The sequence below is a fragment of the Penicillium soppii genome (genome assembly GCF_028829465.1).
Source record: "Penicillium soppii strain IBT 18220 chromosome Unknown utg000010l, whole genome shotgun sequence".
Classification (NCBI taxonomy): Eukaryota; Fungi; Ascomycota; class Eurotiomycetes; order Eurotiales; family Aspergillaceae; genus Penicillium; species Penicillium soppii.
In genome coordinates, this window is record NW_026643240.1 from 3,346,860 (window position 1) to 3,364,608 (window position 17,749).

General features: G+C 47.5%; 4 protein-coding genes across 4 annotated transcripts; 3 read left to right on the forward strand and 1 right to left on the reverse strand.

Moving 5' to 3' along the window:
- Positions 1–7,675: 7,675 nt before the first annotated feature.
- Positions 7,676–9,550, forward strand: N7529_011931 (uncharacterized protein; the record flags this gene model as incomplete). The annotated part of the gene is made up of 2 exons (XM_057247457.1): positions 7,676–8,042; positions 8,106–9,550. The coding sequence occupies 2 exons, from the start codon at positions 7,676–7,678 to the stop codon at positions 9,548–9,550; spliced, it is 1,812 nt and encodes a 603-aa protein (XP_057092806.1).
- Positions 9,551–10,541: 991 nt separating this feature from the next.
- Positions 10,542–13,410, reverse strand: N7529_011932 (dynamin-related GTPase MGM1; the record flags this gene model as incomplete). The annotated part of the gene is made up of 3 exons (XM_057247458.1): positions 10,542–10,972; positions 11,025–13,052; positions 13,113–13,410. The coding sequence occupies 3 exons, from the start codon at positions 13,408–13,410 to the stop codon at positions 10,542–10,544; spliced, it is 2,757 nt and encodes a 918-aa protein (XP_057092807.1).
- A 469-nt stretch (positions 13,411–13,879) lies between these two features.
- N7529_011933 (glutamine amidotransferase subunit DUG3) lies at positions 13,880–15,145 on the forward strand (the record flags this gene model as incomplete). Its single annotated transcript, XM_057247459.1, has 4 exons — positions 13,880–13,894; positions 13,946–14,041; positions 14,124–14,844; positions 14,895–15,145. 4 exons carry the CDS (start codon positions 13,880–13,882, stop codon positions 15,143–15,145), a joined length of 1,083 nt encoding a protein of 360 aa, XP_057092808.1.
- A 681-nt stretch (positions 15,146–15,826) lies between these two features.
- On the forward strand, positions 15,827–17,313 carry N7529_011934 (uncharacterized protein; the record flags this gene model as incomplete). The annotated part of the gene is made up of 3 exons (XM_057247460.1): positions 15,827–15,868; positions 15,979–16,127; positions 16,176–17,313. The coding sequence occupies 3 exons, from the start codon at positions 15,827–15,829 to the stop codon at positions 17,311–17,313; spliced, it is 1,329 nt and encodes a 442-aa protein (XP_057092809.1).
- Positions 17,314–17,749: the final 436 nt, after the last annotated feature.

Below are 17,749 nucleotides of genomic sequence, written 5' to 3' on the forward strand. Positions count from 1 at the left end.
GTTTCGTTTCCAGAACCCCAGACAGAAAAAGAGGTGGATCTTAACAACAGTCCACTGTGTCATAGTGTTCAAGTCAAGACGATCTATTGGTCTTTTTCTTGAAAGTCGGCTTTGGGACTGGAGACGGTTTGAAGTAGCAAGTGATTGGATGAAACTACTATAATGGCCCGTCTTTTACTGTTTCGGGAAAAGGGCGTGTTCACTCTGGTCATACAGACTCAGCTCGCTTCAAAGGTTGGGGTTCAACTGGGTCTTTTTTTTTGGCCCCGGAGCTTTTCCTTTTTGTCTCTTAGTCCCGTATCCTCGATCTGCATTTGCTGACTTCCAAATTCTCCATAGTGATTGGCTAGTCTGACCTCTCTCTTTCGCACGTCCTTCTCTTTGGTGGGTCGAAAATAGAAAAAAAAAGGAGCCCATTCCAAGCCAATCTTCACTTGCCATCCCGGTTGCGGCACTTCAATTCGAGACTCTCTTTGTGCACTTTCCTCCATATTACAGTACTCCACATGAAGTCTTACCTATCGTCTTTCACGAGATTACTCGGCACAGTGCTACATGCAGAGTCGTCGTCAGGCCATTCCCGACCTTGTTTTCTTTGTGTGTTTTTTTTATTTATTGCAGTTCACAAGGAATCAAATTTCAAAAAAGAAATTACAATAATATAAAAAAAAAGAAATTCCTTAACCCTTGGTCCTCTGCCCTTGGAAGGATCAGGTCTGGAATGAAGTATCACCCCCTGCACTATAGCAATCCTAGGATTCCACCGATGATCATCACTTTTAGGCGGGTTGTACCCTCGACCATTGGCGCATGCAGTAGAGACTGCGACCGCTATCGTGATCCCCGCCATCGGCAACAGTCACGAATTTGGAGGTACATCGTATACAACCCAACATACATTACAACACCCGAGAGTCAAGGATGCACGCGGAATGCATCCCAAGGAAATTATCCGACCTTTTGATTTACATGTACTCCGTACGTTTACAAAATTTCTACTCCGTAGATCCATCACGTACCAACCCTACGGTCACGGGGGGGGGGTCTGTGAATCAATATCTTTGCACTTTACAGAGCAATTCTTGTCGCTTGATTGGTGACAACCGGATATCGAAAGTTTCTGGTACACACCAGTGTTGGTCCCAACATCATATCCCTGATCCTTAATTTTTAATAATGGCCCCCTGTTGAAGTGGCTAATCAAACTCAGCAAAGCTGAAGCCGATCGATCACCAACGATCACCAACCTCCAAATTGCTATATTTGCACCCGATCTTACCTATAGGCCCTATAGGAGTTTCTCTTTCGTTTTCCCATCTAGTCCACGGAGACAACTATGGTTGAACCAAAAGACCAAGTATTTCTCTAACCGGCTTACTCCGTGTCGACTATCACAGGGATAGTTTTGGTGGCTCTGATCATATTAATTACGCATCCTGACACCCATTTTCCTTCATCATTACACAGGCGGGGCTTGGATTCCGATACACGCGCTCTGCGCCCGGCATCTTCTTCCTTAAGGTTGGTAATTTAATGCGAAAATATTGGGCCTTTTTTTACGTTTCCTTTTTCTTATTTTCGACGTAACCTATCTCATGCGTCAGTCGCAAGGCAAGAATAATATTAAAAGTTCTACTCCATACACCTTGTCCGATGCGAAACATATCAAGTACAGCGGATCTCAAAGCCGTATTCAACCACCTTGCTGTCCCTCTTACCCAGCACGGCTCCTTGCATGTTTACCCCATCCTTGCGGCCGGGTCGTTGGTACCGAGGCCAAATTTTGATTGTACACAATATGTAGAATCAACCTTTGAACCCTGGAGTTACTAGTAATTACTTCAATATTATATCTGGCTTTCTACAACCTATGCAAGCAATTGGGATTTATCGGCCATGCCGCTATCGCTATCCACTTTTAATACATGGTCACAATTATGTGCATATGTCATTACGGATTTCCATGGTCTGCTGCGCCCGGGACTATACCATTTATTCTGTTTTGAATTTCAATAGCATGAGGCTGCTGCATTTAATCTTCCTGGCGTCACTCGATCCACTCCCGGCACAGAAGGAGACGGCAAACATCTGAGATCGCCGCTTCAACCGGTCGAAGATGGAAGGATCCTTGTTTTTCCAGCGGTGTGGTTGTTAATTACTATTTACTGTTACTACTAGTCTATTAAGCCCAACGACAAGGGTGGATGTGAAAGGAATTAATTGGTCCGTAACCATGAAATTCTGAAATCGAGATCTGGCCGTTTCGCTCGTAAAATTATACTATATTGTACGATATTGTACGAAGTACAATATATATGATAAGATATATGCATTTATAATAATACCAATAACTTTTAACAAGTTGCATAGAATAACACATTGCCGAAGAAGTATATGCTGTTGGTGATCCATGGATATCTAGAGTGGTTCTATCTCGTATATCCTTGTAGATTCTTGCTGAGATCCAATTCAGCAATTGCACGCCACCGACGGGTTGCCTTCTCCTTCTAGTCTGTAATTAGCTAGTAGTGTCGAATGACTAACTGCAACGGCCTGGACCTTGACCCAGTCATGCTTTGTACCTTCAAGGATAAATCCCAAATCGTAGTAGGAAAATGAGCTCGAGGCCCTCGGGGGCCGTGTGACGGAACGGGGTCATCGCGATCCATCAGTTGATGTCTTTTTGAGGCTGATTCCCGATTCCAGACTCTGTGCTTCAGCCCCCGCGCGCGCAGGGGCCAAAAACCTAAGGGAAGGGGGGGGGGAGGGAAGGAAACCCACACCTCCAAGCTCTCAAAGACAGCCAGACAGATGATAACCGGGAATATTATCCATCTCGCTGTTTTAACCCTTTCTGATTTGCTTGATCATCTCGAGAGTGGTCTGGATTCTGCAACGTGCCCCGAGCACATCACAAAAGATGCTGTCTGGCGCTGACGCTGACAGGGTCAATCTTGACTTTGAAATACATCAGAGACTCTGCATTTCCGTGTTTGCTTTGGAGTTATTTGACTTTGCCGGATTCGAGAGTCTGCCCCCCCCGTCGTCTCAATGGAGCCTGCTCGGGGTGATCAATAGTCTTTGCCTCCCCGCTCGGTGGCTCATGGATCGAGGCGAACTCTGACGGTGGGTGAAATAACAAATTTTGTATGGCTATTTACGGTTCACATATCCATTGTTTGGGTTGGACGCAATTATTGTAGAGTAGGTGGAGAGCGTAAGTGTGGCCACTCAGTACGCAGCCTTGTCTCAGTTGTCGCTTTCAACGTCTATTGGGTTTTGATTCTTAATCACACCCAGACACATGTATCGGTCCTGAGAGTCTAGAGCTTCAGTTAATAAAGTATTAATTGGATTGCACACCGTACATAGCGGTCACAACTCGACGATCGCGGAACGCTTTGCACACCCGGCATCCGATACTAATGAAATATTATAATCATTCTGCCTGGTATCCCCATAACCCAATTTAATACCTAAGTACCTATAGTTTCCTGGGATTGTGACTCTCGGTGGAGTAGCTAACGCGTACTAAATCACTATGTACGAGATGCACACTGTACAATATAGCGCGCAAGGATCACATTCCCGTCAACATCCGGAGCCACTTCTTGTTTTCGTTTTCGGTTGGATTTAATTTTCTTAGTTATTATTTGCGTTTCTACATCGTACTGAGATGTCATTGAATGATCAAAAAAGGAAATATACTGTAAATCAAAACTAAATAATGTTTCAGCTCCCACAGTAGAGCAAATTTATCCTATGGGAAATGGCTTCACTTCCCCGGTCCAAAACGGGTGTTGCAATGCCAGGTACAATTCCGAGACGAGCTGAACGCTGGGCTTATTTCCAACCTACAAGGACAGGTTACTCTTTCGATTTAACAAGGCGAAGTTGGGCTTGATTGCTACCATATCAATGCAATAAATAATACTCCAGTTGTATACCCCTTGGTGGGGTCGGAGATATGAAGTAGGGTGAAGGCGCTAAAAAGAAAAAGAAAAAAGTACGGGTATATTCAATTGTTGATTTGAAAGAAACCTTGGAACTTCACACATCGAATGTTAAGAAGTGGCGGACAAAGAAGAATCGCCTTTGCAGCGCCATGGAATAACCAGCCAATATGTCACAGTCATCAACACCTCACGGATCGCTGAATCACCGTTCTCGAAACTCTGACAGCCAGACCATTTTTTCAGTCAAATGCCGATTAACAAAAAAATCCTCCCGATCGACGATTCATTGATTCAATGACCCATAATTTGAATCTCATTTGAATTTCTTCTTTCTCATCATTTACTCCAAACAGCATATCATCTGAACCTAGATCTTTGACCTCCGGTGGTGGCTGACGACGCCTTCCTCCTTTCAAGGACCCTAGGCAGACTCCATCGCATGGTCATGACAATGACCAGGGAACACAGGCCAGTGGCGGGCTTGTTTGTGCCTTCGGCGTAACCGCCTTCTCATGTTTCGTGTTCCATTCAACTCCTTCGGCAATCGCGGGTTGCGATCAATACGCTCCCATCACCTTCCAAGGTTGCTTTGTTGGCCCTTGGAAGTTTAGGATGACTCACTCCTTCATCCACCAGCACTATTTCTGAAACGGACCGGGATATTCTACTAGCCAAATTGTTCCGGTTCATGACTGACTACTCGACCCTTGGTCGGGTAAATGGCGACCGAGCTGCTGTAGTGTTTTTTGGTACTCGTTTTCGTTTCTTTCATATGACCATTTGGATCTGTCAAGCCAGAAAAACCTGCTCTGCATGAGAAACTACTCTGGGTGAGGTGCACTTCAACACGCCATACAATGGTCTGAATCCAAGTCCTCTCGCACATTATGCCAACGACTTTTTTACCATCTTGATATATTACTTGTCTATTTTTGAACTCAGGTTGCATACCCGCCCAGTTCTATATAAATAGAGATTCGGATTTCTCTGGGAAAACACATTCTAGTTGACGATGGATCGGCTCGACATGCATGTCTCTCCACTAACAACACGTGGTGAAGAATTTCCTCGGTGATCTCACTGACATCTTCAATTGGACGTGGAAGCTCTCTTCCGGGGACATGAGCTCTTAGTTGACTCGAGAAGACTTGACCGGTGAGACCAGCTCTTCACGGGTACAGACATCTTAAGTCGGCTTTGCAACCTTATTCCCAGCCTGCTGTGCTCAATGGTAGATCAACAAATCCGCCTCTTTGGTTTTGAGATACAGGCAATGCTCGCTATTATGCCCTTGGCATATCTTTCTCTATTCTTTTGAGTCAAAAATACCGGGATAGACGGGCAGACTGATAGCTTGAGTCTGGCCAGCGCCTATACAATGTCTCTAGTGATATCCCAGTCATTCGTTTTGATGTCACTTTTTCATCAGTCCTCTCAATAATAGTCCCAGACTTCGGGCCCAAGATTACAGCCTTACTGATCAAACAAATATAGCCAACACAATCTATTGAACCAGTCAGTCCGTTAACTGAAACAAGGCGACATCGCCATTCTGAGATGAATTGGCAATATAAACTAACTGTGTTATACACCAGCATCTCACCTATGGCACGGATACGAATCCGCAGCTTCCCAGAATCACTACCTGTGGGCATAGCCATGATAAGGCACCTCGCATGATATGGACCCTTTCGGTATATTGGTCATATTCTCATCTCGTGCATGTATATGTATGTCCCCCGTAGCACAAGCAAACGCGTCCGCCAAAATCAGGCATAAGCGATGCTCAAACCAACCACTGAAGCAGGCAGGGACAAGAACTGAAGAATTAATTCCCCGATTCCATTTCATGGCTCGATCCATGCCATACTTCATTTTAACATGCAGGCATAAATATGTTTCTTGATATCTCGTCCAACACGGAGACCCCGATATACACAAGCATAGATCTTTCAAATAAGACGCATAAAACGGAAGCGGGGGAGGTGATTGACAATTAATCGGGGCATATTATGCTTATACCCGCATAATAGCACACGTCAAGCAGGGTATATCAGTCTACTTCAGCTATTCCCAGCTTTGCTTACCTGCATTTGCCGTTGTATTTGGAATCCATCCGACTGTCACTCGGTTTACCTGTAGAATTTGTCAGATATGAGCGGTTGTCATTGCATTGGAGGTTACATTGTGGCTCTTATGGTGTGGCTTCGTGATGTGATGAGCCATGGCTGCATGATATCGTGGTCTATAAGAGTGTTTGGGATCCCCGCTAGATTATATTGTGCTACATATATGTCAGACTTGCTCCTGGGGGTACGCATAGACATGTTGATATCCGATCCTATGGAAGATGCTCCATATTTATAAGTCTGGAACTAACATGACGGCTCTGGTTGCGGTCTGCTTGTCTTTTTGTTTTGGGAAAGCTCGAGCATTTATTCATATGTCAGATGATGTTTGATAGATATCCTTGTTCACTGTGAGACATAATTCTCTCGTGTTCTCAGACTCCGCGGTCATACGGACCTCGAAACATATCTCGGGATCAAAAGACGTGCTAACCTGAGAATGTTGTTTGCTCACCCTTTTGACTAGTGTCTTTCGACTAGTAACAATAAACCATCGTGTCAGTGACTCAATCACTCAATTCACGATACCCATCTGTCCGGTTGAACATTGGGGTCGGATCCGCATCCGAAAACTCTGCTTGGTGTCAGTCATACTTCGCTCCGAAGCACCATTACTCAACAGATAAACGTCTAACAATACGTCCCGCCGAGAGACAGTGAAAGAGCGGGGGAGGATTGTCCAATCGACACCTCCACACGAGAGGGATTGATCGGAGGAACAATCGAGTGGACACATCACAGACAAGATCCAACTTTGAACGAAAACATGCCGATTTTGGCCGATTCTCGTGTCTACATACTATTCCCATGTTTATATGGGAGAAACCGGACCGCCGCCAGTGACAAAAGTGGAGCATTAAACTTCCCCAGGTTTTGTGACTAGACACAGAGAGCTTTAGCGCGAGTTCAAAGATTTCAAACGTCCATTCTAACCAGAGCACTGCGGAATAGATTTGCGGGTGATCTCGGAGTCGGAGATCATAGGGCTGAAAAAAAGGGTGTTGAACGGGTTGTGGTTAGTGATGACGAGCATTATTTTGAGTCATATCAAATTTGATGTCAAAAACAAGGGACATTCATCAATTTACCCCAAAACATTGACCGATAGAGCGGGTTGGAGTTACCCTAGCTATTAGTAGTGTAGGGCATAGGGGGGAGAAAGTCTCCTCAGCGGTTAATTTCTCCTCACCGGGAGATTGATGTCCCCTCAGTTCTCCAATTTATATTATTTTTTTAAAAAATTCTTTTGTTAGGCGGCTATTTGTAGCTCTGCCGGATAATATTTGAAATCGAGTCCTTAAGCTTTAAGCAGCTTGAATGTAAAGCTCTACATGTTAAGAAAAAGTGATATTTATAATTTGAATTGGCAGAAAATAGGAGTTAAATGTAGACAGTACTTAACTTTACTATCGAAAGCACGTAATCAACAATGTATTGGCTACAATGTTGTTGTACCCCTTGGGTCCGGTCACACCGATTCGCCCAAAACAGTAAATCAAGCTTATCAAAGAATTTTTTTCCTCCAGTGCATTAAATTAATTATACACCCTTGATTCTTCATCCATCTCACTTTTGGTGTGTCATTCCACAATGGCTGGCAGTACGCTGGCAATTCGCTCCAAGATGGCTTCCATCATGCAGCTGTCGTCGATGTCACGCAGGTCGATTTCGACATCCCAGCTTGCCCTCCGTGCGAAGCCGCTTCGCTCCATCAATGTCTCCCAGTCCGTGTCGCGCGTTGCTCGCCGCAGCTACGCCGATGCTGCTGCTCCTACTCCTACTCCTTCGCCCGCTCCTAAGCCCAAGAAGCGTTTCAGAGCTCTTCGCTGGGCCTGGCGCTTGACTTGGATGTCCGCTATTGGTCTCACCGGTGCCGTCGCATACAGCATTTTCGATCTCCGTCAACCCCCCGACCAGTCCCCGCCTGACCCATCCAAGAAGACCCTGGTCATTCTCGGTAGGTTTCAATTGCAACTGTCAGTTTTCGATGCTTGAAAGAGCTAACGCGATTGCTTTTTAGGAACTGGCTGGGGTTCTGTCTCCCTGCTTAAGAAGCTTGACACTGAAAACTACAATGTCGTCGTCATCTCCCCCCGTAACTACTTCCTGTTCACTCCCCTGCTGCCCTCCTGTACTACTGGTCTGATCGAGCACCGCTCGATTATGGAGCCTATTCGCAACATCCTGCGCCACAAGAAGGCCAGCGTTCAGTTCTACGAAGCCGAAGCTACTAAGATTGACTATGAAAAGCGCGTTGTATACATCAGTGACGATTCCGAGATCAAGGGTGATATCTCGCACACCGAGGTTCCCTTTGACATGCTTGTGATCGGTGTTGGTGCCGAGAACGCGACTTTTGGTATTCCAGGTGTTCGTGAGAACTCCTGCTTCCTGAAGGAAGTCGGTGATGCTCAGAACATCCGTAAGCGTATCATGGACTGTATCGAGACTGCTTGTTTCAAGGACCAGACTGATGAGGAGGTCAAGCGTCTGCTGCACATGGTTGTGGTCGGCGGTGGCCCCACTGGTGTCGAATTCGCCGGTGAATTGCAAGATTTCTTCAACGACGACTTGAAGAAGTGGATCCCCGAAATCAAGGACAACTTCCAGATTACCCTCGTCGAGGCTTTGCCCAACGTTCTCCCCATGTTCTCCAAGCAACTGATTGACTACACCGAATCCACCTTCAAGGAGGAGGCCATCACCATCCGCGCCAAGACCATGGTCAAGCAAGTCACCGACAAGTACATCCAGGCCGAGGTCACCAAGCCTGACGGAAGCAAGGAACTCGAAACTATCCCCTACGGTCTTCTCGTCTGGGCCACCGGTAACGCCGTCCGCCCCGTTGTCCGTGACCTTATGAACCAGCTCCCCGCCCAAGCCGAATCCCGCCGCGGTCTCCTCGTCAACGAATACCTCGTTGTGAACGGTACTGAGAACGTCTGGGCTGTCGGTGACTGTGCCATTGCCAACTACGCTCCCACTGCCCAGGTCGCTGGCCAGGAAGGTGCCTTCCTAGGCCGCCTGTTCAACACTATGGCCAAGACCGAGGCCCTCGAGAAGGAGCTCGAGAACCTCTCCGACGCCCAGTCCCAAGCCAAGGGCGACGAGGCGCGCAACCAGATCTTCGACGAGATCCGTGAGCGCCAGAAGCAGCTCCGCCGTAACAAGCAGATCGGTCCCTTCCAGTACTCCCACCAGGGTAGCTTGGCTTACATCGGTAAGGAGCGTGCTGTGGCCGATATCAGCTGGCTGAGCGGCAACATTGCCAGCGGTGGTACCATGACCTACCTGTTCTGGCGCAGCGCCTACCTGAGCATGTGCTTCAGCAGTAAGTTTTCACATGACTTTGACCTATCCTTGAAATACACTGACTCACATCACCTCCCAGCCCGCAACCGTGTCCTTGTCTGCGTTGATTGGGTCAAGGCCCGTCTCTTCGGTCGTGACGTCTCCCGCGAGTAAATCTCGCGTCTGACTTGTAATATTGTCACCACATCAATTTCTTTCTTAGGCTCAATGCCTCTGACACATCCGTAATGTGTCCCGCCACGCCCCCCTTATGCCACACCACCATCTTTGTCCCTATTTTTCTTTACACTTGTAACCGTGATAGACATATCCATCTTCTGTCTTGTTTTGATGACCTTCCATTGGTGCCGTGATAGGTGCCTCGTTGTAGAGGGAAAAGCATTAATTCGCCTCTTTATCTCACTTTCGGTTTCCTGTTCTCGGGACTGTACGCTATAGAAATATATAGATTGGGTCTGGGCTCGTTATCTTGAATCTGTTGCTTTCGATTGAATTCCTTGTCTTTGTGCTACTTGTTTTCTCTGTAGTGGTAACAAAAAAATTGCTGTTCACCCAAATCAAATGAAAGCTTACAACTTGAGAACGTCGTCGGCCTCAGGCTTTTTGTTAATTGTTCTAGTGGCTTGGACAACAGTATTCTGCCACTTTCTACCTATACACTATCAAGAATAGAATTCCTTATCACTTCCAAGGTTCTCACCTCTCTTTTTACACCTCTTTCATAGAGTGTTTTTCGTCGGAACCTTGGAATAAGTATAGGAGGTACTTAATACACAAATTACTTAGGGACTTGTTTATTAGTTTTGGTTTACCTAAGTACCTCAATGAATGTAAATTCACTAAGTTCCATGGCTACGCACAGGTAAAGAAGCCCGCGCAGACCGCGGTCAGCAAATCTTGTCATCGACTATATGCGACGAAGGACCTATATGAGCTATGTACATTGACTTCGAACATCTAGAGATAAGATGATTATTCCAAGAGTGGGAAAGTGTAAAGGGGTAAGGGGAGAAGACGGCCAAGTAGGACAAAAAGGGGACAAGAATAATAGCGAACAAGGTATCGAAAATACAAAATCACAAGGAGAAGGGTGTGTCGCATAGGGGAAAGCGACAGGGGGGAAAGTCAATCCAATCAACGACCTCTAAAACAGATTCCAACGGCTGCGCGTTTCCTTTCCAGGAGGCGCGCGCTCGGGCTTTCGGCTGCGGCCGTCAAGCTGGCGGATGCTTTCAATCTTCTGCAGAGCCAGCTCCAGCAGCTCCTTTTTGCGGATGATATCCAGGTGGCGACGGATACGGGGATCTTCGCGGGCGAAACGTTCGACCTCAGCGTCCGAAAGGTGTCGGCCAAGTCTGGAGTCAAGCTCGCGTGGGAAGTTGTAGTAGAATTCGGATAATAGCTCGACGTTGAGGAACAGAACGGCGGTTGAGGTGAGTTTGTCAGCTACCACATCCAGGAATATCTCAGGGCAGTAGTATTTGTTCTTTTTTGTGGCGCATTGCTTGGATCGAACGGCCATGAGTCTCATTTTGATGAGATCAGCTCGATCACGAAGGAACAGACCCTCTCGTCCTAGAGTAAGCATGTTAGTCTCTAGATGTTGAGAATGATGGGGGAAACAAACCTCTCTCCAACAAGGCGGCGCTGAAGCCACCTGCACCACCCTCGCCATTGCCTTCCAATACAACTTCACCCTTTCGCACTCTGTCGATGAACGCAATGACATCCTTGAGCTTTCGCTTACCAACGGCGTCTTCCACATGCTTCATAGCTGAGTCGCAGGCCTTGAGCTCTTCCTTGAGAACTCTGCCCACGTTGTCTCTACCCTTGGCCCATTCAGGGTCTTCGACTTCAATCTCAAACTTATAGGGCTTGATGCAGTTTTCGACTTGGTCACTGGTACTGAAGAATCTGTCGTTGAGAATACTAGTGCACGCATCGGTGATCTGCTTATGAGCACCAGGGTGAGATGCAAAGGTGGACGACGCCAGTAGTGAGTCCACATGGTTGTTGAGAGCATTGGCGACAACAGTGGTGGCCAGTCGACCGATTCCAAGCTTTGTCAATGATGAGGTAGAAGCGTCAAGCTTCCGATGCCAGTAAAGCGACTCGGGATCGGCCTTGGGGAGATCTTTGAGGGGATCGAGCTCCAACATTGGGGGTTCCAGGTCCTCGACCGGCTTATTCCAGTAACGCTGCGCCAGAATATCCATGACTCGCTGGTCCAATTCTGCTTTGAGCATCTCCCGGACCTGTGGTCGACCGAAACCTTCCGCAAAGGCCTTGAAAGAGTGCTTGAACCCATCGAGGCTTTCGGCCAAGTGGGACTCCGCGCTCAAAGGCCGGTCATTATACTGGACCTTAAATTCGTAAGTCGCTTCTTCAAGCTCTTGGCTGATGGCATCTCTCGTTCCAGCCAAGCTAGAGGCCATGGTTTGCTCAAGAACCTGCATCAGAGTCTTCCTTAATGTCGATACACCGACTGAGACGTCTGAGTGAGGCCCGAATTCACCCGTATGGGCGGAGAAGTATGCATGCTCATTTTTGAGAATGGCGCTGGTGATATTTCCGGAACCTCTGGAAAAGAGCGCGTTGGTCTGAGGGATGCGGCTGATGACACCCACGTAACCAAGCCGAAGGGGGTATTTCTTATCAGACAGGATGGCGTGTCCGCGTTCGGGGCTAACAAGGTCCATCTTTGTAATCACACCAATGGTACGTTCGCCCCGGGGATCGACACGACGACTGGCTCGGAGTGCTGTGGAATTTGCCAAGTCAACATCGGCAGCAGAAATTGCCAAGATGACATTTGGCGGCTGAATGTATCTGTCACAAAGATCCGCAATTTTCTGCTTGAGCTCGGGCGGTTGGTCATGGCCTGCAACCTGAATATAGCCCGGTAGATCGATCATCGAAAGATCCGGAACATTGGGTGAATAGATTGTGAGTTGGATGGGATCATCTGTGACACAATCCTTCTCGGGGACAGCAAGGTTCAAATCCGTGAGTGTGCGCTGAATTTGGGAGAAATCCGTGATTTTTCCGAGACCCAGAGCTGGAAATTCACCATATTCTGCCTGGGCGTTGGGAGTATTGACTAACGTGAGTTCAATGGGTCGCCGAGTCACCATGTTTGACCCCTTGGGCAAGAACTCATGACCGACAATTGCTTCAAGGACCGAGCTTTTGCCGGAGGATTGGGATCCAATCACGACGATCGATGGAAGAGTGAGGGTGCCCGACTGGCCGATTGTCTGAAGGATGTTCCGAATTTCGATCATTTTGCGGGTAAGAAGCATCATCTGATCATCCTCCGCAGCATCCTTTTCCGGTCGTACATCTTCCTCACCAGACTGTTCGTAACCAAATGCAGTTGTTGTAGCGGCGCCGGCGGCAGCTGCCCCAGCCCGACTTTGCTTGGGTTCTTTACTCCCATCTCCACCAGACGAATTGCGCTTTCGAGATTCGGACTCTTCGTCAACACGGAGAATTTTCTGCAACCATTCGGGTATTTCGATGTCTTCGGTGGTTTTATTCCATCCACGTTGTGTCTGATCCGCTACACCTTGCAGTCCTTGAAACAGAGTCGATGCTGTATTCCCCGCAGTTTCCGAAGCTTGCTTGAAGATATCCATCGCATAATTTCCAGCCTCTGTGGAACTCCATTAGCACATGACATATTTGTAGTAGAATTAGCTCATAGAGAACATACGGGTTGCTTGGTACTGGAAATAAGCCAGACCGGCGATAGTTGCACCCCCGAACATAGCCGGGACTCTAATAAGCTTCATAGCCAGCTTTGGGAGCATTCGAGCAAATGAGATTGACCGAACAGCTGGAACATTGTGAATACCATTCGAGCCTATTGGCCATGCTCGTCCTCTGAGAGCAGCGCCACTATCTGCGCGTAGCAGACCACCGGTTCTTGATCCTGCATTATGAATATGGCGAGCGAGGTGACCGTTCCGCAACAGCGGAGCTAGCCTATGGGAGAGGATCCTCCCACTCATGATTGTTGTGATAGCATTCAACCAAAGAAAAGAAAAAAAGTGATGATCTTTGTAGATTGTCGGATCACTGACATCAAGGATAACGGAGTCCCCGTGACTTGCTCAAGCTGGCCGCTTCGCCTCCCGTATTTTATTTAGATCACGTGCAACATGACGTGCTGTGCAAGGGAAGTGACTTATTCCTTTGTTGATTGAAATATGTTCATTTCTCCTTTTTCTCGTTTTTTGTTACTCTACTTTCGATGCAATTTGCCTATTTTTAGGCTTGTTATCCGCAGTTGCGTCGATTGGGCCTCTCACCGGTTTCCACCCAACAGTCGGTGACTCTTCATCTGCCACCCCACTAAATCAGCTTTATTGATACCCCCAGCACATTATTGTTTGAGTATTGAATTTGATATACATCTTGAACATTTGGTACAGTTGGAATCCTGACTTGATAAGAGTCTCATCTCATTTGCAAAGAAACATGTGTCGATTCCTGGTACGAGTAATCCCACAAAGCTTGGTGTCCAGAGCTAATGTCGCAAATCAGATCTATAAAGGTCGAAATGAGATTCGTCTCAGCAAGTTGGTCACCGAGCCAAGCCATTCGATCCTCACTCAATCCTACGATTCTCGTCTGAGACTGGTAGGTGCTCCGATCTGGCTGGCTGTGTCACAGCCAATCCACGTAGCTCGCAGACCACAATAAACTAACATGAATCATGAAGGACAACCGCCGTCCTGTCAACGGAGACGGATTTGGCGTAGGATTCTACACAGATCCCAAACTGGGACCAGAGCCATGCATTTTCACTTCAACATTGCCCGCCTGGAACTGCGATAATCTAGAGCGACTCGCCGCAAAAACATGCTCCAATCTCGTTTTTGCGCACGTACGTGCAAGCACTGAAGGCGCACTTGCTGAGAATAATTGCCATCCATTCCAGCATCACTCTCTGATGTGGATGCACAACGGTAGCATCAGCGCATGGAACTATATCAAGCGTTCCCTGGGAGATTCTCTCACTGACAAATGGTTTTTGAGCGTGAAGGGCGGCACGGACAGCGAATGGTCTTTCGCCCTGTTTCTCGATCTACTTGAAAAAGAAGGGGTGGATCCCAGCTCCGATCCTGGCCCGGAAGGATTCGGACAGGCACTTCTACGCCGTGTGTTGATGAAGACAATTGCTAGGATCAACGAGCTGGTTCGGAACCAGAACATTACTGGAGTCGAAACTCGTTCTTTGTTGAACTTTGCTGTGACAGATGGCCATACCGTTGTTTGCACTCGGTACGTCAGCAGCAAAACGGACGAGCCTGCTAGTTTGTACTTCTCTTCTGGCACGAAATGGAAGGAGGGTGAAACTCCAGGACACTTCAAGATGGAGCGACACGATAAGGGCGCTGATATTGTCCTCGTGGCCAGTGAACCTATCACCTTTGAACGACGTAAGAACCCTTTCTAGCTTTACTTTATTCGAAAATACTAATTTCCGCAGACAACTGGGTGTCTGTCCCAACCAACTCCGTTGTCACCATTCACAATCAGACGGTGATGCTTCACCCCATTCTCGATGAATTCTATGGCGAGAATCTTAATCATGACCGCTCTTCCTGCTTTGCTGTATCCAAGGGTCTTGTCAGCACAGCCCCCGGGACCACTGTTCCACCGGCGGATTCTAAGGACCCTTGCGCTCCTGCAGTAGCTAGAAATCTCACAGAGAAGCCTGCAGTCCAGCCATGCCACTAAATGTGCCATGTCTCACTGAAAATGGACACGTCAAGGGTTTTTGATGTTAGATTCGGGGTGCAGCTGCAAGATTGAAAAGCATTTCTAAACAGCGGCGTTGGGAACAATATTGGTCTGCAGGGTATTCAAATCAGATTGGAGTTTACGAGTTGGAACACAGCGTTCACTTTGGGTGATCTTTAAACGACTACTTGCATTGCAAAATTCATTATACTATAATTTGAAACTTGAATTTGTACGAGAAGAACACTGTAATTTAGACCCTATTAATCTTTTAACTAAAACGAAAGCCTTAAAACTTTTTCAAAAACAAGACCGAAATGTACACACGACTTTTTAGAATGATATAAAGATCTTGACAAGTGTACAAGGTGGCTGAGATATTGAGGGTTTCTGATCTTTTATTTCAGCCCTGTGGCTTCATTTTGAGCAAGTCAAAATATTACTTTAATCACTACTTTATAGCGTTTCGAGCTTGACGAGTCTTCGGATTGGATGCTGTGGTTTATAGTTTTGGTTCCCACGTGATGCTATGACGTAAGTCAACATTCAGCCCTGGGAGCGCGGAACTGCCGAAAGGCGTTGTCTCTTCTCCTGGCTTCCTCTCAATTCCCGCTTAGTCGAATCATTTCCCATGCTTGCTTGCTCTATGAAGATAGATGACTAGCTGCATGATTCAAGATGAGGAAGACACTGTTACTTGTGTTCATACATGGCTTCAAGGTAAGATCGTCCCATATACCTGCTCACTTATTCCCCGCAAAGATATCCAGATCCCGGCGCAAGGGAGTAATGCACGTGCTTAGGAACAGTGTTGACTCAAATCATCATAGGGAGGCGATGATACTTTCGGTACTTTCCCGGAGCACTTGCGCGTTCTAGCCAGCAAAGCGTTGCCTGCAATCGAGGTCGTTACGGCTGTCTACCCTAGGTATGAGACTAAAGGCGACCTGAAGGAATGCGTCGCGAGGCTGCGAGACTGGTGAGACATTCTCCCATCTACACGGCTAAGAAACTGCTGTGCTAATAGCTATCTTTGGCGAAGGCTACAAGATACTGTGATTGATCTGGAAGTTGCCAACCATACTGCATCGCCCACTGTTGACCCCTCGGTTCACGTTGTTCTGATTGGCCACTCAATGGGTGGGATTGTAGGAGCAGATGTCCTGCTGCTATTAGCAGCAGAGCAACCCATTCTTCGGAATCCAACCTCAGACATGCAACCCGAGCCAAAACGTGGTACTGAGTCTATCGTGGAGCCGGGCACATTTATGTTTCCCCATGTCCAAGGAGTGATTGCCTTCGACACTCCATTTTTGGGCATAGCCCCTGGGGTCGTTTCATATGGTGCTGAAGGGCACTATCGCAATGCAGCCACTGCCTACAATACCTTTTCCGAGGTTGCAGGATTGTTCGGTTACGGTGGCAAGGGCAATGGATCGGACAAAGGGGCTTCTTCTGCCGCTCCGAGTGAGCCTGCCAAATCTTTGCCCTCTCCACCTGACGCTGCTGCAACACCTTCCTGGCAACGATGGGGCAAGTATGCCATGTTTGCCGGTGCGGCGGGCGCTGTTGCCGCCGGTGGTGCAGCCATGTACACGCAGAGGCAAAAGCTCACCGATGGATTTGGGTGGGTATCATCGCATTTGGAATTCGTCGGCTGTCTCGCTCGGACATCGGAATTGGATCAGCGCCGCGTGCGTCTGTCGAGTGTGAAGGAGGAACGTGGAATCGGATGCGTGAACTTTTACACATGTCTTGGAAAAGGAGCAACGTCTCTGGTAGAAAACACGTCAGCGAGCAAGACATCTTTCAGCCAAAAGATCATAAGAGCAAAGAACAGGACATTTTGTTCATTGCCGAAGGAAGTGGAAGAGGGCGAGGAATCACACAGCCCAGGACTTTTGTGGACAAAAGCCGTCAATGACCAGGCTACTGATGAGACCAGCGCACACACTACAATGTTTTTATCTAAACAAAATCCTGCATTTTTCAACATGCTCAGTGAAGCTTGTGCGGTGCTTGTCAAGTCGATAGACAAGGGCTGGTATGAGTCGTCTACAGAACCAGCCAAGGAAGATATCCAGCCAACGGAAGTAGCACGGGACACTCACGCCAAAAAGGACGGGGATCTCATGGATGGGGATGACGTTGTGATCGTTGACTGAAATTGCGAGTATTGATCTGTTCGACATGTCGCTCCACATTTCACCTTGATGTTTTCCACGCCGCCTTGGAAGGTTGTGCGAGAACTCTACTATACGAGAACTCTATGGGATACGGGAGCCCTCCCCTGATCGGCACAGCATATAGTCTTCATTTCGCGCATCAAGATTCCACGAATAGCAAGTACATGATATCGATTACTGCGAAAACGACATTATTTTCGCACACAAGAGACCCCCGGCCAGCCTTTTCATGGCTCTGAAACGTCCAGAGCCGGCATTGCCGTTGTTCTCGCTCCGTTCTGCCATTCTGAGCACCAAGCCCGAGATCGCTGGGTGGACTCTTCCTTTGTTCGGGAACACGGCAGTGCTGATCCTTCATATGTCTCACTCTATCGACGATCATAGTGTTCAGCGATGATACCCTTGAATTGGCGTG